General features: G+C 34.8%; 1 protein-coding gene across 1 annotated transcript; it reads right to left on the bottom strand.

Annotated features, from left to right (window-relative positions):
- Nucleotides 1-6,202: 6,202 nt before the first annotated feature.
- Nucleotides 6,203-23,094, bottom strand: LOC141397216 (C-mannosyltransferase dpy-19 homolog). The gene is made up of 8 exons (XM_073973296.1): nt 22,735-23,094; nt 22,411-22,672; nt 20,687-21,077; nt 19,104-20,594; nt 18,925-19,036; nt 18,469-18,553; nt 18,273-18,398; nt 6,203-6,546 (listed from the first exon to the last, which is right to left on the bottom strand). The coding sequence occupies exons 1-8, from the start codon at nt 22,778-22,780 to the stop codon at nt 6,342-6,344; spliced, it is 2,718 nt and encodes a 905-aa protein (XP_073829397.1). The 5' UTR covers nt 22,781-23,094; the 3' UTR covers nt 6,203-6,341.
- Between the last annotated feature and the right edge of the window lie 933 nt (nt 23,095-24,027).

The following is a 24,027-nucleotide window of genomic DNA, read 5'->3' as shown; positions in this document are numbered from 1 at the left end:
ACAGGTTCTCAAAATGGGTCGAGCTGATTCCACTCCGGAAAGACACGGCGGAAGGAGTAGTCAAAGATTTCAGGGGACGGATCCAAGCTCATCATCACCGACAACGGGAGCCAATTCATCAGCCGCATCCTGGATAAGTACCTGAAGGTGATTGGGGTTAGAAAGCAGTTTACGGCGAGCAAATCGAACCATAAAAGCAATAATTGCCCAGCTGGCCCGGGATAAACACCACCAATGGGACGAATACTTGCCAGAGATCATGCTGGCTGTGAAATCTGGCACTTCAGAATCAACAGGGTATAGTCCGGCATTTTTGGTACAAGATCGGGAGCCCCGATTGCCGGGGACATTGTTTGACGAAGTCGCAACAGGTACCGGAGCACGAAACCCCAACCCAACGCAAAAGACCTCCGAACTTGAGGAAATCTTTGGAATCGTGAGGAGAAGTTTGGCACGAGCGGGAGAGGACCAGCGGCGTAGGTACAATCTACGACGTCGCGAATGGACCCCGCTGATAGGGGATTTGGTGCTTGTCAAACAGCACCCCCTGTCCAAAGCTATAGACAAGTTCGCGGCAAAACTGGCCCCCAAGTATGACGGTCCGTTTGAGGTCGTTGATTTTCTATCTCCGGTCATAGCTCGTGTTTGTCGGCCGGCGACATCAAACCTTTTGTTTCCATGTCTAATGCAAAGGAAAATTGTCATTTCATCCATTCTAATATTCAACCTTTTTTCTCTACAGAACACCTTACAAACCAACTCATGTCACATCCAACACAACCCTTGCGCACAAAAGCCGCCTCCAAACAGCAGTGGCAGCTAATGGACGCCATGAAGCCCTGTGCAGTTCGACTCTCAAAAGTTAAAGGGAAGGAGTACAGAACCGGAAATGTCGAAGAAACTGCCACGTCCAAAGGAACCCAGAAGGCCACCACCGTTTCCACTCACACCACGACCCCGAGTAGTTCCGATTCTTAGAATACGTTTTGTACAGTTATCAACTGTTTTTTATGGGTAGCTTCAAACCTTTAATTTTTTTTAAAGATAATTTTTTAACAATAATATTATTATACTAATGTAATTTTGTTTAAGTAGTAAGCGATCCCTTTTATTTATACTATATCTAAATCATGTTATATAAATCGAATTGTAGTTTACAGCCTTAGGTCGTAAGACTGGGCATTATTGTTAAATAAATAAAAAAAAATAAAAAACCTTGTCCCAAGCCTGTTGGAAAGGTGCGCCCATCTACCACACGGATTGGACCATTATACCAAAAACTTGTCGAGGCCGCTACCGATGATCGTAGAAACGATTGTTCTGTCCTCCGACGACGAGGTGGCGACACCACCACGCCGAGTCCCACCTTCGAGAGAAGAGCCGGCGATACCACCACGCAGGGTTGCAGCGTCGAGAGAAGAACAGGCGACACCACCACTCGGAGTCCCAGCTACCCCAGATCCTTAACACAACCTCTTAAAGAAAGGAAAGCACTGGAGGTGGACGGAGGATCAGCAGACGGTATTCGAGATACTGAAGGCACGACTCACTCGGGCGCCACTGTAACGACAAGTTCCCTCTCTATAGCTTTGACAGCTTGCGGGGGACCAGAGTCTGTCACAGAAATGTATCTTGTAGTGACTGAGAGAGTAACAACACGATTATTTGGGCTTTAATCAAAAGTTCGAGTTTATTAGGGGTTTGTTTCTGACAGGGATCGGAAATTAAAGGGTAACTCGGTGTCGGCCACGCTTCTCGGGCTAATGGCGGGGTTCCAATCGGGTGACCCGGCTGGTTTGCCTGCTTCAAGATCTGATGTTGGATCCCTAGTGAAACTCGAGGAAGGCCTGGCTAAGCACTCCCGGTGGTCCGGTTGTTGGCAAGGGGCTGGGCTAGTGCTCCTACCGAAGCTCGGGGGGGATCTGGCTAGTACTCCTTATTGCCCTGCTGCTCGTGGAGACCTGGATAAGTACTCCTATCGACGTTCGGGGACGGCTTGACTGAGTCCCCCTCGTTGTCCGATTGATCATGGAGACCTGGATAAGTACTCCTTGTGATGTCCGGAGGAGACCTGGTTCAGTACTCCTAACTGCCGGTCGTTAGCGGAGACCTGGATAAGTACTCCACTGGGTTACACGTATGGTGGCAGTGGACAGGTACCAGGGGTAACGGAAGATGTTGAACCTAAGGTACTTAACGGGGCAGCTTCCAAGAGGGGTTAAATGTGTAGGGCTAGGCGCGGGGCCGAGATCTAGATTGGGGATGCAAGGCAGATTTCTAGGTTGGGGACCCAAGGGCTACGGACCCCACAGAGGGTTAGACGCGAGGGCAGATCTCTAGGTGGGGGACCCAAGGGCTACGGACGACACAGAGGGTTAGAAGCGAGGGCAATACTAGAAACCACTCTAACTCACCTGGGGTACTTTGTTTGGGTACTTGTTTGCTTCACAATCCACTTCACGACTGATCCCTCTTCAATTTCCTGCCGTCCTTTTATAGGAAAATCTGGTGATACCTATTACTCCTTAAATACTTTAATTAAATTTGTGTTCTGGTTCTATTACCCTCTGGTGATAGGTACCACCTATTACTCCCTCGTGACCTTGGTTTTTGTCGGCCAGTGACCCTCACATACGACAGGGGAAGACAATTACATCATGTAATTCATCTTTATTTAAGAAATTCAATTATTAATTATACAATAACAATTCAATAACAATAGAATGTGTGGGCGAAAACGAATGTATTGACTTTCGTCATCACACTATATCCCCCATAGAAGCGTACCTCTTTTGGTAAGACAGAGTATAAGTTTTCTTTTCAATATTAAAACACAGGTTTTATGAAATTGTTTTTGATTTTTATTGTTTATTTTTAATTTCACCTAAAAAATAATTTGTTTTTTATTTATTCATTATTTTACATATATAACTTTTAGTTTTACGTAGATACTCGTAGTATACATGTATAATTAAAGAAATATGTATGTACGTTTTCCATTTATAATAAAATTTAATTTTATTTGTTTTTTTTTTCTTACTATTTTAATATTATCACTCAACTGTATTTTTTTTTAATTTCAGAAATATATGTACATGAAGCGAACAATTTATATTTATTTGATTCTTCATGATCAGCAGGTATGGATGGGCTGGAGAGTTCGTATGGAATACCAAATAATCAAAGACTAAAATTGTCAAAAACCATGTCGAAAATGATTAAAAATTATTGACAATTACCGTATTACTGATAGATGGCTTGTCCATTGTAGGATGATTCATTTGTTGGAAGTTTTGTGGAGATTTGTTTTACTTTTTCCTTGTAAAGTAATTCTTTGTATCAGTTGTGGTGTTCTAGATTTTAAAACATGTTTTTAATGTGGGTTGTGTTTATATTGCTTTGCTTTCAGGAAAAGCAGAGAGTTACAGATTTCGCATCAGTTCTTCGTCAATTCATCACCAATTTTATATAGACACGAGCTCAATAATAAGTATTATTGAACAATTCATTTATATGAGAATTTACTACTTTACAAATAGAAATGGGATGATTTATCATCTGATAAGTGCTTAATATAGTTTTTGAGCTGAGTTTAATGATCCAAGAGATTTTCATTAGAAAAAGGACACATAGCGACGTAGATCAGTGACTAGTCATAAGGTTCGATGGTTTTCAAAATTTCCTCTTTAGAGATGTTAAAGATTTAGATTGTTACAATATTATTAGTAATTTAGAATTACAATTGAATCTCCAGCCGATATCTTTTCCTTTCTTCTATTTTACGATGAGAGAAGTATAACAACAACAAAAGACAGAAATGGTAAATATTTAAGTAATTATGTTGAATTATGTAGAAATATGTGTGTTCTAAAAAAACAAGGAATGCACTTTCTAGAAATTATTAAAAACGATATACTAAATGCTAAGTTTTTATTATTAATAATGCTATGAAAATAATGCCGTCTTAAAAAGAACATTATAGATGTACCTAATAAAAAACAAGTGAATTTTGTTATGTGTTTGACACTGCTAAAACTAACAAGTAGATGAAATGTTTTAATGTAATTTTTTTGATACCTTACAGATAATACATTGGTTTTTAAAAAATAGAATAATCAAAGTCCATATCTTATAAACTAAATTGGCAAAAGTTAAAGGGGGTTTCTTTTTTCTTAATTTTAATTTACAAAAAAGCGGTTGTTCTGAATGTAAACTCCCCGGGAGTTTTGTCTTTCTATCATTACAACTTAAAGGAGAATGTGACAAAACTCACAGGGAATTCACGTTCAGAATAAATCCCAGAATTGATATAAATACATACAAAAGAATAGGATGTGGGTGACGCGAATTTGCGTAGCGAATTGATTTGTATAAAGAAGTTTACTACATACATTCATACACATATTTTGGGAGCTTTTTTGGAAAGATGATTTTCAAGAGGATTCTAAATAGTACTCATAAATTGGTTATGTGTTTTGTTGTGTTTCTTCAAGATTTTTATATAATTTGGAATCTTCCTTTCTTTCTTCTTTCCTTTGAATTACAATACAACCTTATAAATGATTTCTTTTTATTTTAACAATATTAACCTTTAAAATACTGCATACAATATTTAATTCAAAATTATATATTTTCTTTTTGATCTTCTTCTACATGCTTTTGTGTGTGTTTTTAGTTTTATTGTTATTATTTGCTTTAATTATGGTTATTGTTTTGTTATAAATAAATTCAATATAGGATGGGCATGTGGTTTTGTTTTTTGTTATTATTTTTAATGAAGCCGTTGATGCATTTTTTTTAAGCTGTGTTTTATTTAAATACTATCTTGTTTTGTTGCTTTATATAAAAAGCTATAAAGTAAATACATGGATTATTTGTTGTAGTTGTTGAAAGCAATTGACTGTTTTGTTGATTGATAGCACTGTGTGTGTGCAAAGATTTTAATACATCAACCATTAGTTAAAAGTTTCCGAAAACTAAAAGAAGAAGTAGGCTATCTTATTTTTAGAACATTCGTTCTCAAGTACTTCGATTTTTAATAGAATGGACATTATTTTATGTTGAAGTCGTTGCCTTTGCCAAAGGACATTATAATGCCATCATTCATCAGAGAATGGCTTTTGAATTTAACATAATGTAAGCTCTGTTCCTTTACGTGCAAGAATCTTCAATTTTTACCGCTTTTTACTCGAAAAGCCTTCCTTTACTTTAGACACCATACAATTCATATGGGAGCAGTTTGTAACTTTTACTACTTTTGCCGATTTTACTACTTTCAAAAGTAAAGGAACAAACCAGTAATTTTACGATATGGTTAAATAGCATTAATTAATCTAATTAATGTTATTTAACCATATGTTTACAATTATGTTCTTTTATACGTTTTGTACGTATTTAACCGAATTTAACGATCCAATTGACATGGATTTCTTCTTGAATAGATCCTTGAATTCATACATTTCGCTTCTGATGATAGCTGTGTTTTCACGTGATAACTAGTAATAGTATATTAGCTGTGTCTTTTTACGTGATAATTAGTAATACTTATTACTAATGTTGCAGACAGTTGCAGATTTTGACATTTGTATTAAGAAAAAGTTGCTGAAAAAATGTTTAAGCAACTTTTAGTAAGTAAAAAGACACACCTAATATAACTTGAAAATTTCCTTCTTGATTGCGATTTTAAGTTGCCAGTAACTTGCATTATTTCTGTCAAGGGTAATATTTCTATACATTGTTCCATAAAAAATTTTTTGTATGTGTTATATCTTGCCTTTTTAGCAGCGTTAAGCAATAGAGCGCCCACGTGCTCTCAATGAGAGTTTCTCTCTCCAAACCAATTGAAAAAGCATGCACTTACACAATGACACCCTGTAAAGTATGCAGACAAATATGGTGCCTATCGCTGCTTTATAGTTGCATGTCTTTGCCTTTGCATATTTTATCATAGCCCAGCGAACATTTTTTGAATAAATTCTGGTAGGTAATACCATATATATATATATATATATATATATATATATATATATATATATATATATATATATATATATATATATATATATATTGAAAATAGTTTTATCCCACAAACACACACAGTTTACTTTATGTATATGTATATAGATTAAGATTGGCTCTCTTTTGATGATTATCCAGTTAAATATATGTATATAGTTAAGTGTATATATAGTTGCACTGCAGTATTATTGTTATTTCGTTAAAAGTGTATGTATTTATCTCTCTTTGTAATCATATATGTATGTGTTTGCATGTGTATGTCGTGTCTTTTTTCTTAGTTTGTTAAGCGCTATATGTATGTATGTCTGTGAGGCAGAGGTAACTTACATTTGTTTCTCCGGCATTTTATTGTATTTCAAATTGATTTGTACACTTTGCGAAAACATTTTTATAATGGCATAGTAATCGTTGGTAAATACTTTTAAAAAGCTCGGTATATTCTTAACAGCTAATTCAGAACAAAATTGTGGATATTTACGATAAGCTGGTTGCATATCATCCCATATTGATAATAGATCACATTCATCGCTAGATTGGGGAAGAAAAAAAATTAATAAATCATTAACAAAAACTAAACCAATAACATGTTCAAATAGCTTTTAATACCCTCCATCATAAAATATTCTGAATTAAAATGGAAACATTTTTCGACTACAAATAACCTAAATGCCTAAATTAGGTCAGATAATGTATCTAAATGCCTTCAATCGGGTGGTTCCTTTATATGGGGGCTATGTTGACAATTTTTGGCGGCGGAGACCACTGGGAACCTCAAATGTCAAATTATAGCTTGTTCGGTTAATAAATGTAGCTAAAAACCTTAAATATCTAAAATGGGAATATACCATTATATGGGGCTATACCAAACATGGACCTATGTTTACAATTATTGACGAAGATGTTTCGTGACCACTGAGAATACAAACGTCAAATTACAGCTCGGTTAAAAATTGTAGCAAAAATTCTCAAAGTACCGAAAATCAGGAGGTACAGTTATATGTAGCCTATACCAAAACATGGACCTACATGAGCAGATGGATCATCTTCGAACTTTAACTGAGTTTTGACAAACAAAAGATTACGAGACCGAAATTTTGGACCTAAACCTGTTTATCCATTCGAGAATTATCGTGCGCACCAATCGCAGTAGTCCCGGATGCGGTTATGGCCAGAGCAGCCTCGGAAGTGCACCCACTCCCTGCATCCATTACACCTCACCCACACTTGCATGTAGTGGATTCGGATCTGGCAAAGGAACAGATCCATGACTCGGGGTTCATCTCTTTCCCGTCTCGGACCTAAAGATCTCGGAGCTGGCATTCCGGAATAAACTGCAGCTCCCATGAGTTTTGCAAAAATGTTTATTATATTTATTTATTTTTTTATTTATTTTTGTTTATATGTTGCGAAGAAGCCATTTGGCCTATTAATGTCACAACATGCAAAAAAACTACAAATGTGTTCTTCGAATCAGGAAATGTATCTTAAAATATTACAATTCAAATATTATAATAATAAGTATTTAATTAAATGTACACATGTGTGTGCGCAAAACAACTAAAACGCAAAAAATAAGGCTCCCCAGCCAAAATGAAGAAAGAGTTATCATATGCCTATTGTTGGTAATATACAAATTGAATCAATGCATCAGTAATTCCAATACAGTAGTATCTACAAAAAATTACAAGATATATACGTGACTATAATATCACATCAGCCCATCGTATTATTAACAGCAAAACTTTGAAACCATCGTCGAAATACACTTCTGGAAAACGAAAACTGCCGTAGCTCTGCAGGAAATTTATTTCACAAACGTGCAGAGCGAATAATGAAAGATCTTTCGAATAAAGATGTGGAAAAACGTGGAAAAATTGTGTGTTTCTAGTAGATCTAAAGAAAACAAGCCGATCTCGCAGGAAACCAGGTAGTTCAAAAATTACCGATTTATAAAGAAATGAAATAACTCGTTGCTGAACAAAAACATTAAAAGGCACTCCTAGGAAAATCATTGCCTGTTCCGAAATATGTTCAGATCGGCGCATGTTATATACATATCTTAGAATCATGTTGAACAGTTTTTCTACTTTTACAAAAAGTTCCTGCGTTGTACCCGATATCACTTCTATACCATAAGAAATGATCGATATTAACATAGAATAAGCAAGCTTTTTCTTGACAGAGAAAGAATTCAGTAGAATACAATTTCCGAAGCATATTAACTACTCCTGGGTATAACGCATCTATATGCGCTGAAAAATCAAGTTTTGTGTCGAGTATAACTCCTAAACATTTTAAACGATCAACGAACTCAATCGACAGTCCATTAAGTTGTATATTAATACTACTATTCAGACGACACAATGGACCCAGAATCATTGCTTTGGTTTTAGAAACATTCACAACAAGGTTATTGTTACCTAACCAACGCGATATAGAGCATAAGGTAGTATTTATATCATGCTCTAACTGAGCGCTAGATTTACCTGTATGTCATCAGCATACAAAAATGGACGACAACTGCTATTATATAACGAACTTTCAATGTCATTGACGTATAAAACGAAAAGAAGAGGGCCTAAAATGGAACCTTGAGGTACCCCACTGTATATATTACATCTGCTGGAAATAACACCGTTAAGGGAAACGTACTGAGAACGTCCCGACAAATAGGAACAAATTAACTTACAAGAAGTGCTATCAAACGCATATTTACAGCGTAGCTTCTCTATTAACCTCGAATGGTCCACACAATCAAACGCCTTTGGGCAAATCCAGGGCAACAATAACACTACTCTCACCTCTCCCTAATCAGATCCGTTAAATCTACTAACAGAGAAAATATTAGAGAATATGGCCACTTATAAATTTTACAAAATCGAATTTTTTTATTGGCTCAGTTTAAAGTGCGGGTAGAATATGTTACAAGAAATTTCGAGTCGATAGGACAAAAATTAGCTGAGATATGGACGTCAAAAATCATCGTGATTTGTATGTAACATCGAAGTTTTAAACGCGGTTTTCTCACTGGAGCTCGAAAACGGATGATCCGATTTCCATATGTTTTTGTGGGATTATTATACATATAAAAAGCTGGTACTTAAGCGAAAGACTTTAAACAAATTTGACTGTTTATTGCAAAAAAAACTATCAATTCTATTAGTTAAATTCGATACTTTGACTCTGACAGCTTTTTAAAAATGGATATTTTTAATTCCGTTTCGCTTAAGTTCAAGATTTTTAGGTTGTTAATGATCCCATTATTCCTTTTCGAGCTCCAGTGGGCACTGCTTTAGTGCAATATTTATCAATTTTTCAAAAATACGAAAGTAGCTCAATGTATGATCGATCATATGAAAACAAAATCTTCTAAACAAATTTGGTAGATTTCTTGTAAAAAAATTATGAAAAATTCATTTTTTGTGCTAAATAAGTGGTTATAATCCCTTAATGATGCATCGGCGGCTGCCGTTTTTACGTTTTACATTTACTTTTCAATCGATTTTGCTGGGAATTCGTATTTTGAGTTTTCAGCGGATAGAAAACTTGTGTACAAAATACTGCCAATATAGTTTCGCTTTCTGGTATAGCGCCCGTTCAACGGTTCTAGCCGATAGGACATATTTTAAAGGTTCCAGTATTCCAGTATTTTGGCATTTTATGTTCTTCGTAGATAGGAAACCTCTGTATGAAATATTAGCAACATATATTCACGTTTTAATAGAGCACGCATATGTCAGGTACCCCATTCCAGGTGTGATCAAGGTTAAAAACAAAAATTGCTACCGATTTTGGTGCATATGTAAATATTGAGAATTTAGCGAATAAAACCTCTTTACTCAAAAATGGTCAACGTAGGTCCACGTTTGGGTGTAGCTCCACAACGCTACACATTTATTAAGGAGTAAAATGTCATTAATTGTTTTTTATTTGTATCTCTAAAGTTTCTTGGTACATTCAGCAGTTCTATAACATCCATTTTATTCATGATTAATACATAGCAGAGAAGGCAAAGATTGATAAACAATACCTTGAATGCACGATGCTAGTGAAGAAAGATGCAGATGTGCGTTTGTTGTAAGCACGTGAATTTTAAAGTGGGTGTTTCTCCAAATTTCTATAATGAAGTTATTAAACCTGCTTTATGGCCAGTTGGAATAAAGATAAGACCTTTTATTTTTTTCCAAAAAAGCCAGTGGGTCTGACACCCGGAATGTAAAAAATCAAACTGAGTTCCAAAATGTATCAGGAATGAGATCGAAAAGTGATCAGTTATTCCAATATTCTACTTCTTCTAATGTTGACATTTTTGTTATCGTTGAAACCTGGCTAAACGATGATTTCTTCGGTGCGGAATTTTTTTGACACGAAATTGTTTTAAGTCTATAGAAAAGACAGATGTTATGAAAGAATGGGTCTATCTCGTGGCGGTGGTGTACTTGTGGCTGTAAGAAGAAAACTCAGTTCACAATTTGCAGTGACGTCACAGTTGATGATTTGCTTGATCAATTATTTATTAGTATCCCTATGCATGATTCTATTCTGTGTGTATGTGTTTCATATATCCCGCCTGCTAGTGATAATGAATTATATTTATCTCATCTAACTAATATAAACTTCCTGTATGAGAAAATGGGATCAAATGTAAATTTTTTGATTCTTCGTGACTTCAATTTATCTGATCTTATTTGGGTAGAATTTAACAAAAATTTAATTCCTTATAATGTTAATAAAGAATGGGAAATCAGTCTGATAGATTCATTTTCTGAAATGGATCTTTGTCAAATGAATAATATATTTAACAAACTAACATTGATGCTTTAAATTCCGCTTTTGCAAACTTGAATTGGTCTGATATTATCCATCCAACATGCGTTAATTCTTCTTATGAGGCTTTTGTTAATAGTGTTTTAAATATGTGCGATAGATTCGTGCATTTGAAGAAAAACATATCTATAAAACATCCTTGGTACACTAGTGGCTTAAAATCTTTGAAAAATAGAAGAAACAAATTACATAAAAGTTATTTGAAAACAGGTTCAAGTGACATTCTTGCTCAATATAAATTTTGCTCAAAAGAGTTTAATTTTCTCAACAAGTTTTTATACAAACAATATTTACTAAGCATTGAAAATAACATTAAAACTAATCCTAATCAGTTTTGGTCATTTATTCGTTCTAAAGGGCAAAGCACTGACATCCCTTCGTCCATGATTTATGATAATGTTTCATCGGATGAAGGCGATGTTACTGTAAACTATTTTGCAAATTTCTTTAAATCAAATTTTGAATGTTCGGATATTGGCAGCTTCAACTGCAATTTAACATCTAATTTAAATTTGGGACATTTTCAACTAAATAGAGACGACATACTATCGGCTATTGCCAAAGTTAAAAATTCTGCAAAGCCAGATGCAGATGGGCTTTGTTCTGTTTTAGTCAAGCGTTGTGTAAGTCGTTGATTCATCCTATATTGATTATTTTCAATCAATCTCTTGCTCAGGGAGTTTTTGCAAACCGCTGGAAATTAGCTTATGTTAGCCCCATATTCAAATCTGGGAAACGTAATGAAATTTGTAATTATAGGTCGATATCTAAGCTTACAACTATTTCTAAAATTTTCGAGCATGCTATTTTTGATATCCTGTACTTTGGCACAAAATCTACGATAATATGTACCTCAACAGCATGGTTTCCGTAAAAATAAATCCACTATTTCTAATCTTGTGGTTTTTACTGATTATTGTTTGGCGGTTATGGAAGCTGGTTTTCAAGTTGACGCTATATATACTGATTTGTCGAAAGCATTCGATAAAATCTCGCACTCTATTTTAATTTCGAAATTGTCTTCGCTAGGTGTCCACTCTACGGCACTTAAATGGTTTTCTTCGTACCTTCACAATCGAATTTGCATTGTCCGTATTGACAAATACAATTCGTCTCCTTATTCACAAACATCCGGTGTGCCTCAGGGAAGTATCCTAGGCCCACTACTTTTTAGTATTTATATCAATGATATAAGTGAATGTTTTAAACATTCTAATTTTCTCTTATATGTGGACGATTTGAAAATATATTCTAAAATTTAATCGCTTGCAGATTTAATTAGGTTGCAGCGTGATCTGGACAATTTTATTAAATGGTGCGAAAATAATCATTTAAAAGTTAACTTGGAGAAATGTTCCCATGTAACATATTCTCGTTTGAGAAATCTTATACATTCTGTATATGAATTAAATAAATGCCCTTTACAAAAGTTGAATGAAGTTATGGATCTTGGTATTCTGTTTGATTCAAAATTATCCTTTATTTCTCATTTAGACCATTTAATTCCAAAAATATACTCTACCCTTGCATTCATCAAACGCAATGCTAAGGAATTTTCTGATCCATATACATTAAAAATGATATATTGTTCATTTGTAAGATGCAAGTTGGAATATGGATCTGTAATCTGGAATCCAAGTTGCAATGTTCACATCGCGAGAATCGAACGAATTCAAAAAAGATTTATACGCTTTGCATTGCCTCACTTACATTATATAAATCCTCGTCCTTCCTATGAAGTATATTGTGCACATTTGGGAATGTCATCGTTAGAAAAGAGACGTGAATTACAGTCAATGATGTTTGTTTTTGATTTGATAAATGGGGGTATTGACTGCCCGGAACTTTTATGTAAAATACCTTTTAGTGTACCAGGGAGGTTATCTTTAAGGCATAGAAACCCATTCTATGTGGGATTACACCAAAGAAATTATGCATTAAACGGTCCTTTAACTAGAGCCTTAAATTACTTGAATTCATTTCCTAATAAAAACTTGTTGGAATTTACTGCATCCAAACCTCATTTTTAAAATATTATTCTACAATACTTAAATATTTTGTATATAATATTATAACTCAATTCTTTAGTCTGTAAGGAACAATGTTCTCTAGACTCAAATAAATAAATTCAGGGTGGCATTGCATTACAATTTTCACCGTATATTGGTACTTCCTGCACAGCACCTAAAACTGTAGCACTATATCGTCACCATAAATGCCCGAAGACGTAACCCACAAAACCAAAACTTTACAGGAGAAGCAAAACACTTTATAAAATTAAAAACTGTTTTACGGAATATTAATCTTATGAAGTCGGGTTTATGGGATATTATCGATCATATAGGAAGGGGAATAAGTAGTGAAACCAAAACCGCTGAATTGCTCAGTTTTGAGATCCTCCATTACAACAAAATCTGCAACATTATCCCATTTTCCGAAATTCCATTTCAAAATACGAATTTCGATTTTCATGTCGGTTACGTCTTCGGGCTTTAATGGTGACGATATATACATAAGTAAGAAAAATGGCGAGATTATACTTAATATCCCAGACATCCTCTTTGTTAGGATAAGTGAGTCCATTTTTTCAAAACACAGCAATGGTGGCGTTTACCTTTCACTTTTGGAAAATTCAAATAAATGAAATTTCCGAAATCTTTTTAAAATATCTTGAATATCTCCGAAGACCGCGCGTTTCTGCAGCTGTTTAATAGTTTTGCAGACAGAGGAGTATCCAATCTTACAGATTACATATACTTTAAAACGAAAATATACGGGAATCACTTTCGAAACACGGAAAATATAAAAAAATAAACTCCAAAAATAGCACTACTTTCCGATTAAAATTGGGTAAAATATAATCTATATATGAAGAAAAGACAAAATTTTTTAGTTTTTCATCGAAAAAAAATTAAAAAATTTTTTTAAAGCTACATGAATGATTTTTCGTACACGGCTTGAGAAAAAATTCCCATTCTCAAATCTGTTCGAGATACTAGTTTCGGTTATTGCGCGCAAAAGTTATGGCGGTTTCAATTTTGATAATAAGAAAAAAATCTTTAAAAATCACTACTCATTATATTGAGAAAAACTGTTAACTAATGGCTTCCTACGTACTATATGATTACTGAGGTGCTATAACATTAGTAAAAATTTTGTAAATTTTCGCGGAAAATAAGAAAGAATTAAAAAAAAATGGTAGTTTGCAATATGTTTTAATAGAATTCAAGCTGTTTATGCATCCTAAAAATATTTTAAAAATATGTGCGTAATGTAAACATCACGAGTATTCAAATGAAACCAAAACTTTACAAATCTATTTAGCTGTTCGCATATTATAACAAAAACAAAAATTATATTGAGCAAATTCAAAAAAGAAAAAAATATTTTTCAAATTTATTTTATGAAATAGTTGAAGAAAATATAGGAAAAATAGGTTGGAGTTCTTTATCTATTTTAGGTAAAATTCACGCGAAAAGGCACATTTATTATTGTAATCACTTCAGTACACACGCTTACACCTTGAGGAAGATATGGAAGACCTTCAAATAAATGATGGGTTCCCTTAAATAGGGAATAATTTTGAAGGAAAACTGTATCAGGTAATATACATTTTGAAATGCGTGAAAATAGCGAAATCCTCAAAATCAGTTGATGCGCATGCGGTTTCCCGATACAAGGAATTGTTTTCTTTTCGTTTGTATACTTTTAACAAGATTTACTTTGGCGGCTGCGATGTAGCATCGTCTACAGTTTAGTGTGCCAAAAACTGTATAATGCTCATAATTTGCAAAAAGTGCATACACTTTTTATGCGCATCCGATTTCACTATCAACCGTGAAAAAATACATCGATCTAAACATATTTCAATAAAATCCATCAAGAACCGTGGATGTAGCATCACACAGTATTTTTTTGGATAAATCGGATACAGCTCCCATGCCACTAAATTTTTTAAGCCGCTGTTTTCGCACAAACGCGAGTGATGATTCAGTTTCTTCATTGAAATGGAAACGATCCACATAAAACGCGAATTAGTCAGCGATATTTTGAAAAACATTTTTCGCAAATTTTTCCATTTTTGCAGTAGCCATTTCCGCCGTTCTAGTAGATGGATTTTTACGATCTGTGATTCATATGATCCGGATCGTCGAAAAACTAAAATATCGCGGGGTACCAGCACACTCAAAACGATATTGTAAATACTGTACCCAAAAAATAGGTTTTTTAGAAAAAATATCACACTAAATTTTGGCCTTTGGCAGTAGATTACTCTGCTGCTGTGTGGGCTACATACTCAATATACGTATCAGATTATGCGAAATCGCGAGTTCTTTAATCCTATTATTGGTTTTTCGAAATATCCGAATGCGCGTCCCAGTTACATAAAAAATACAAAAAACACCTGAAATCCGGCTTCAAAATGTCAGCATCCATAAAAGGTGGATGCAGTGAAAATTTTGAAAAGTGATACATTGGAAGTGTAATCTTCATTTTGTATACTCCTACTTTTACTTTGGACAGATGTCCGTCATTTGAATGGTTTAATCAGAAATCGAATAACAATGTAAAAAACCAGTTTGGCTTCAACGTGTTTTTACCTATGTTTTTTCCTTTACGCGGTCGTAACTACCACGTAAATTAAATTTTTTTGCTAAATTTTTGAACTTTGTACAAAAACAACTAACTTAATCCAGCAATAGTCATAGTTACTGGTAAACTACAATAGTTCGCGTATTATAATAGTGCAAACCTTGGCTTCATGGAAACTAAAAAATTTTGACTTTTCCTCATATATATATAAAATTCTCCTGTCACGGTGTTCGGCTTTGAATTTGATGAAATTTTTGTATGTGGAGTTTGTAGGTCTGAGAATAGGTTTTTAACTACTTTTTATAGTGGTCAATGGAGTGACCAGGGTACCTCCCACACAATTTTTTTTAACAAAACGTGAAATCGAAGTTATTTTTCATCCTATTGTTTAAAAATTGTTTGCAATGCTATGGTAATTATTACCCTGACCCTGAATGATCATCGCGGAAGTGAAATATCGCGGTCCACAATTTTTTTTCTCAAAAATGTATAATTGCAGATAATATCCGTAATGTTAGTACGCGTGTCTGTAAAAGCGCTATAAAAACTGGCTTCAATAAGTTAGACATTGCGGTCAACTTCACAATTTTCACAGTAAAATTCCGATAATTTGAAATGGCACTTGACCAAAATTCCAAAACAATCGATTGGGAAATCAGCCAAAGTTCTTCAAAATATCGAAATAACAGCTTTCAATGCAAATTCTCATAGTATAACGGGAAGTAGTGGTCTCGGGTGACCTCCCCCACAGCTGTTTTGACCAAAACGTCAAATTTCAGATATTATTATTGGTAATTGGTGGTTGGTGTGTTGGTAGTAGAAATCCGTTGTAGAAAAAAGTTGTAGTTGTAAATGTTTATACCGGGACCTCAAAAACGGGCGAGCAACGCGGGCCGGGTCAGCTAGTAGTTTTGTAAAATATTAAAAAAGAAATCATGTCATACTGTCTTACCGTTTGTCCGCGCCACTCAATTATCTTTAATGAATAGAAAATCAATTTATTGAAAAACAACATTTGTGTGGGTGGTACCACAAGGATTGAACAGATATGGGCCAAATTTGAATATAAACTAAGTTTCGAACATATTTAGAGATCCAATGTTTGGACCAAATCGGTTGCTACGTCTATGAGAAATCGCGCGTACCATTTTAGCGAATATTTTCGAACTTTTGTGGGGGAGGTACCGGAAGGAGTGGACCTATAAGCACCAACTTCGAATTTCATCTAATATTCGAAAAAATATTACAGTATCCAAAGTGTGGACGAACGCAGTATTCGATTCGAGCCCTCCAGCCACTACTACATATGGTGTCATAGGGGTTTTTTACAACTTTCGGGCTGTTTTCTCAAGAAGTATGGACTTGCCCTTAAAAACTTTTACTGCCGTAATTGAGGCCGCGAATGCAAGTTGCTTCAACAAACATCAAAGCGATTCGAGAGCAGGTCTGAAATTGAATTTATCCAAAATTTTGTGTGGGTGGTACCCGAAAGAGTGGACAGATATAGTCCATATTCGAACCTGATCTATATCTGGTAGATATTTTAGGATGTGTAAAGTAGGGACCAAATTGGTCACTCCCATGAAGAGTTATCGTGCGCACAATTCTTCCGAACATTGCTGAACATTTGTGGGGGAGGTACCTAAAGGAGTGGACCGATATAACCCATCTTCGAACTTAAACTAAGTTTGGACAAAATATTACGAAACCCAAACTTTTTACCGAATCGGTTGATCCGTTCGAGAGTTATCGTGCGCTCCAGCCAACCAGACAGACGGACGGACATGGCTAAATCAACTCCAAATTGTCTGAAACACATTTCGTCCAAACATACTTGGGGCCTAAAAACATTATTTCGATGAGGCACATTTTACCATCGTTAGCATAAATGCTGAGGGTATAAAATTAAATGCAGCCTTTAAGTGCATTTTAAGTCGTTTCTCGGAGTAAATCGCTAAACTGAGTAAGGGTTATTTGCAGTAGAATTTTTAGATAACGTTTTCAATAAAAATTTAATTAATTTTGTGCACTTTCAAAATTCCTTAAAGTTCCACTAAACTTCGCATATTTCGCACTGTGCGCCCTGTAATTTGTATATTTTGTTAATTTTTTTTTTTCGTTTATTTTTTAAACTAAAAACATTCGAATTATCTCCAGCTAAATCAACCATGTATATTTTAATGGAAGAATTCTGGCTAATTGGTAGTTAAAGAATTTCCATCGCGGTCCTGTATTGCGTTATATTTTTATAAGCCCCCAAAAGTATGTTAAAATTTTGGACATTTATCCAATCGCCTCGTATCAGTGCTAATTTACAGTCCAATATTATTCAATTTGCAAAAAATGAGCCCGTTTTTCCGCCAATTATTCGATTTGAACATTGACATTTGCACGAAATTCAAAACTTAATGATCTTAAATTCAGCAGGATTTTCCGAGCAATGTTAATGGACAAGTTTATCACTACAGGTTCTTTTACATGCAGATTTATTATTCAAGGACAATGATCAAAGCAAAAACTAAGTTTTCTGAGAAAGAGGGCAAATAAATATGGGATCTACAGTTTTTATATTAGGTCAAGGACTTTTAGGAAGAAATAGAATCTGCCATCCGGGCAGAAATTTCAATGTTATCAACAATAAAATATGATGGTCAACATCATTTTCCTTTTTACCGATTTCTTTTAGTCCATTTCTGTCGTTTTTAAGACTGAACTTCGCCTTCCTAGACAATTCTCTAACTAAAGTTCGCATAATTTGAAAATCGTTTTAAGGCATTCTGTGTGAATTTGTGCATCTCAATGTATACAACATTTCATATTTATATTGCACTTACCTAATCTGATTTTCACAATCCTTAACTGTTATAATCAAATACTGTATTTTCAATTGTGAACATTGATTATAAATATCTGAAGACTGTTGTCGACTAAATATACTATATACATGTTCAGTGCGTTCACTGAAAGAAATAAAAAAAAAAAAGTCATTAGTCTTGAGTGGAAACAGAACAAACCCTGAAAGGTCTTTACCTGATTTGTTTCATTTCTAGATGAGCATGATTAACAATAGGTCTTCTTGTTGATAAATGTACAGTACCAATTATATCAATGGGTCCTAAAAGAAAGAGAAAATATACATTATTAATATGCAACAGTGGAATCAAAAAGTTATGCTAAGATTATTCCTTATTCCCAAAACAGTAGTGCGATTCTCTAAATCATTTTTGAGTTACCGAAAAAATCGGTAAATTAAAACGCAAAACTATGAATGCAAAATAAATGTTGACAGTACTGTTTCCAATGGTAGGACTTATCGACAACTTTATTTTAGTCGCTAACTTACCAACAAATATCCTTAATTTTATCGATTGTTGTTGCTAACTCGTAAAAATGACTTAGAGAATCACACTACAAGAATATACCGAAGTATATCAAAAACGTATTATTATTTTGTTTCGAAATATTGCATGGAATTTTCCTATTTACCTGCAAATACGGCATCTTTCTCGGTATTCATTTTAATCCATTCCAACATTGTATCCAAATCATCATTTATCAATTTGACATTTGTGGATGGGAAATATTCTTCTTGAATATTCTAAAACAGCAATACAAAGTATTTAATATTGATGAAAACATCTACATATTACAAGGATAAAGCTCACCTTTATACCAGGATTAGCAATACTTGTCAAGAAGACCAGCAAATATGCAGTCCAAAAAATGCGACGATTTTTATTAGACATAAAAGAGGAACATATTGTTGAACCTAAAACACAACCTTGTGTAAAGCATAGGAAAAATAGTTTCCTTATACTTAAACCCATAAATGTGAATACGGTCATTTGTAGAAAACTATAGAGATAATGAAAGCTGCGATAATTGCATGTATTTTCATCATCGACATCATCAGCATCATAAGAGAGATCATGATCTGAGGAGGAGTCATTGGCATGGCGATGACGTTTTGGGGTTTTTGAGTTGTTACTAGCATCTGATTCAGTAGTATTGGAAGATGATGTAGTTGAGTGTTTACCATTTACGGACGGCTTTTCTTCTTCTCCTTGTTCTTTTTCATTACTTGTACTTGTCTTAGAGGGCGAGGTTGTATTTTCCATATTGTCATCATTTTCGTTTGTTTCAGTTGCCTTTTGTTTTTCATTATTATCTCCGGCGTCTTCGTGTTTATTATTTTTCTCTTCATTTTCTTTTTCTTGTTCGCGCTGTTCGTTTATTTGTTCTTTTAATTTCTTAATATCATTTAAAAATTCCATATGTTCATTGGGTTTGTCTTTTTTGGAGTTAGTCTTCTCTTTCTTGTAACGTTCATAATCATAGTCACACTTGGCCAGCAGGTCTAAGCAGTCATTCAACATGGCCTCAGTTTCCTTCTTTGACATATCCTGCATACTAACATGATTTTCTTCTAGGAAATCTTCCAAAATATATTTCTTTGCTCTTTCAATAACATCTGAGTTGGGTTCCTTGACCTCTGTGGATTTTCGCCACTTGCGAAAGAATCTTGCCATAATGACCACACCATACAGGCAGTAGGGTTTGACTATGAGATTCTTTATAAAACCCCATAACTCAGACCATTGCATACGTTCATGCTCTGGATTGCAGGCAGAAAGACTGGTAACAAAATTTACTTTGGCCTGTAGTATCCAGTGAATGATGAGATCACGATAGAGAACAAACGTGTTCTCTGAAGGTCTGGCCAAGCCAGACATTTCTAGCATATCAATTATAGTACCTTGGCTACATATGGAAATCAAGATACCCAAGGGTATTGTTTTGAAAAGAAATTCCGCAGTATTTTCTGTTATTACACCCAACTCAGAATCCTTTTGTTGTTGAGTAGTTGGGGTTGGTTTCTTCAATATTCTCACGGCTGTTATTAACGATAGACCCACTAAAGGTCCCAATTGCCAACCGAAAAGATATCTACGATTACCAAATGAATAATAGTAGGCCAAGAAATTGGCCATTAACTGTGATATTACATAGTCCAAGGTAAATAAGCCCACCACACGATTCGGTACACCACTTATTGACCATGGTAGCATTAATATGAGTATTTGGCTCGCAAAGATAATTGCAGAAAATTGCCAACACAAGAGAGCAACTGTTGTCAAATACACCAGCTTCAGTGACTACAAAAAGAAAACAAAAGGGAACAATGAATAGATAGGGGTTAATCCCCTACTTAGCACACACTCATCGCCATTCACATCACATTACTTACCGTCAACACTGACATGCGGTATTTCTTCCTCTCGGTTACCCGATTTATGCATATACATAAATAGAACATTTGTACGAATATAGCAGGAAATGCAAAATTTTCTCTGGCCATTGGCCTTTCATAGATTTTTGCTGCAAAACTATGAAACATAATGTAGGACACAACAGCATAAATGCCACCAAATAGATTGCGACTCAATAACAAGCCATACATGTATATTATCAAGACGGTTAGGCCTCCCAAAAGCCATACACATTCAAAGTAGAATTGCAAAGCTTGGCCTTCACATCGGCCGTGTTCAAGTGTCAGACGTATATCATCAGAACGCCAACAGCTCAATAAAGATAAAATACCCAATCTGCTGTGGGAGCGTAATAAATGATAAAGAAATCTAGAATAGAGAACATAAAAAAGAAATATTAATAGTTGTTATAATAAAATATGTAAAAATGAACAGTGTTTGGGTCGGTTGGTCATATCGAACATTTAGTACTCTACACCCAAACAAGAAATGGAAAATCGGATCCAAAAAGTTCAACAATTATTGGGTCAAACTATTCCACGAAAAGCAAAGGAAAATGGTGCTCTCACAATCTGTTTCTACGTCTTTTCGTATGCTCGATTGTGACACCAGTAGTGCGATTCTCTAATGTTGAAATTAAATTGCAAAATTATGAATGAAAAGTTCAAATAAAAGTTGACGACTCTCTTTCTATCTGTAGAACTTTAAGATTACTTTTTATTCGTCGCTAACTTACCGAAAAATATCGTTAATTACCGAAATTGTAAGCATTTTAATTTTACCGATTTTTGTCGGTAACTCAAAAAATGTGTTAGAAAATCGCACTACAGAATCGTACAGGTAAGATGAATAACATATTCTGGCTATCCATCATTTTCCTTCACTCAGACAATCTTCATCTCCGTTAACATATCACATGACTTCATAACCTCTGAACTTCGATTTTTTGGGAATTCCCAATGACTTAGACCAACTTGCCATCATCGCCGCAGTAAATACACCGCTTGTTTCATGCGAAAGCTGCATGGCAAGGCAATAATCATAAGGTTTTCGAGTCTCCGCTTCAGAGATGCTGCTCAGTCCCTCATATCTTTGGGTTATTGAGAGCATTTTCTGGTAAACCACTATTGCCGCAACTGCTCACTATATATCGAATACATGAAATAAGATCAAACATCCCAACAGAAGTAAAGGGTTTGGTTATCAGTGCAAATTTAGAGGACAACGTGAAATACTGCAAAAATAGCTCTCAAATAATTAAATAGGGGGCCAAGGGGTAAGCCGAGCTCGAATGCAAGAAATTTGAATGCTAAAATCCATATTATCTTAACTAGGACAACAAGCTACTTTTGGCAAGTATTTCATAGCAATCTTGGTGGTGCCTCTGAAGAGACAACACTTATATTTAGAAAAAGTCTCTTCCGTTTATAATCTTGGCTTTCGAGCATACATAAGTTCACATTGTCTTCCCCAGAGAATTACAAACAAGTCTATCAACCAACAATATCTGCTAATATTTGCGTAGAGTGTAACAAATCATATTCATAATTAATCAGTACACTTTTCTTTTATGGATCAATATCTATTGAACAACAATAAGAACACACACAGCACCACAAATTATCGAGAGAACTAAGACGACAATTAGTCGATGTTGTTATTAAAAAGTCATATACTCGTACATCTAGCCACACATACTTACCCTATTGTTATCTCTGGCAGTACATGAAATCTGCTTAAAACATTGACACTATTAGGATATTCAATAGCCGTTACATTCATTAGCTGCTGGCAACCAGTCCAAAAGTCTGGAGCTTCGGTCAGTGTCTTATAAAAACTATGATACAGGGCATCTTCACGTCGAAACAGGGATTCTCGTTCCAACTGTGTTAGATGTGCCATATTGGTGCGATTCTCGAAAATATTCCGAACATGATGAACATAGAGAAAGAAGAAGCCAGTACCTACAATGGAAGAAATAAATATGTATGTAAGCCCTTTAAATTGAAATGATTCCACTCCTTACCTATTAGTGATTGGGCCAACATCAATACCAGCTTAGGTTCCCTCATCTTGTTGTTGTTTTAGTTGTCCCTCCACAATTTTTCGTCTTTCACCTGACTTTTCTTCTGAGGCTTCTGACTTGACTTCTTAATAAGTGTCGAAACAATGAACTTTGTGTTTTTCTTTAATTTATTGTTTTAATTTTTTTATTATTTATACATGTTGCATCCTGTTTTCTCTTGTGTAAACAATATTTTGGAAAATTATAAGTTTTTCCGGCTCCGCTCTCTGCTGCTGACTATAGGTTCAATATAAATTGGAAAAAATGGAGACATCTGACAGAGTTGTCAAACCTAAATCCCAAATCAGCTGTTACGAAAACAACGAAGCCAAAGGAAATTTATAAACGGCTTTCAATAGCATGAATTATCGAAAGTCTGTGTTTAGACACACAAATTTATCGGGAAAGTAAATTGAGTTTTTTGGGTGAGAGCGGAGAGGAAAGAGCTCCTCAATACTCTTTCCTACCCCCTATTGCCAAAAACTGAATTTACTTTCCCGAAAAATTTGTGTATCTAAACACGGACAAAATACACATGGTGACGCTGAAAAATCCAGTGGATTACAAATATCAATAGGTGTGTTCGTTTACTTAATTACAATTACAATTTGTACATATTTGTACAAGTCCAGTAACTTCATGTAATCGACTAAAGGCCTGCGTACATAAGCTGCTTTGCCTGATTGCCTTGCTTTGCTGCTTCAATAAAAAATAAAAGAACAAAGAAGGCCGACCCAATTTCCAACTGATGGCAACCCAGTTCAAAATTTCGTCTTTATTCTATTATTTTTATTACGTCAGAAATGAAGCAGGAAAGCAAGGCAATCAGGCAGAGCGGCTTATGTACGCAGGCCTTAAGGTCTTTTGCATTGTACTGTAGAGTAAACGAACAACGTCCAGTAACAATTTGTACAAATTTTGAGTAAACGAACACACCTAATACCAAATAAAATTCACTGTATTTGTGGGGGGTTTTACCACAATACTATAATGGTTCGTTTACATATAAATGGATTCAGTAAAGGGAATTTATGCCTTGTTCATGCCGACGGTAGTTCGGTATCTATTCGTCGTTCGACACCCAATTACAATTTAATTACTTAATTTGCATGGTACATGGTACAATAAGAAAGTTAGATGCATCGGCGAATTGCTACAACAAAGCAACTTTTTTTGTAATGTAAACTGTCAAAATTTTCGCCAAATGGTCTCTTGTTGTCTCTTTTTATCGCTTGTGTTTGCCTATAAAGTGTA

Source organism: Musca autumnalis, unplaced genomic scaffold, assembly GCF_047663935.1.
Source record: "Musca autumnalis isolate F117 unplaced genomic scaffold, ASM4766393v1 scaffold_3, whole genome shotgun sequence".
NCBI lineage: Eukaryota > Metazoa > Arthropoda > Insecta > Diptera > Muscidae > Musca > Musca autumnalis.
Note: the sequence above shows the minus strand (reverse complement) of the source record. Positions and strands in the feature narration are given on the sequence as shown.

Bases quoted from the DNA above. Each gene is read 5' to 3' on its own strand.
- LOC141397216 (XM_073973296.1), bottom strand. From the start codon at position 22,780: ATGAGGGAACCTAAGCTGGTATTGATGTTGGCCCAATCACTAATAG. The intron at 20,595-20,686 runs GTAAGTAATGTG...TTCTTTTTGTAG, and splicing joins ACCGCATGTCAGTGTTGACG to TCACTGAAGCTGGTGTATTT. The intron at 18,554-18,924 runs GTAAATAGGAAA...TCTTTCTTTTAG, and splicing joins GAAAGATGCCGTATTTGCAG to GACCCATTGATATAATTGGT.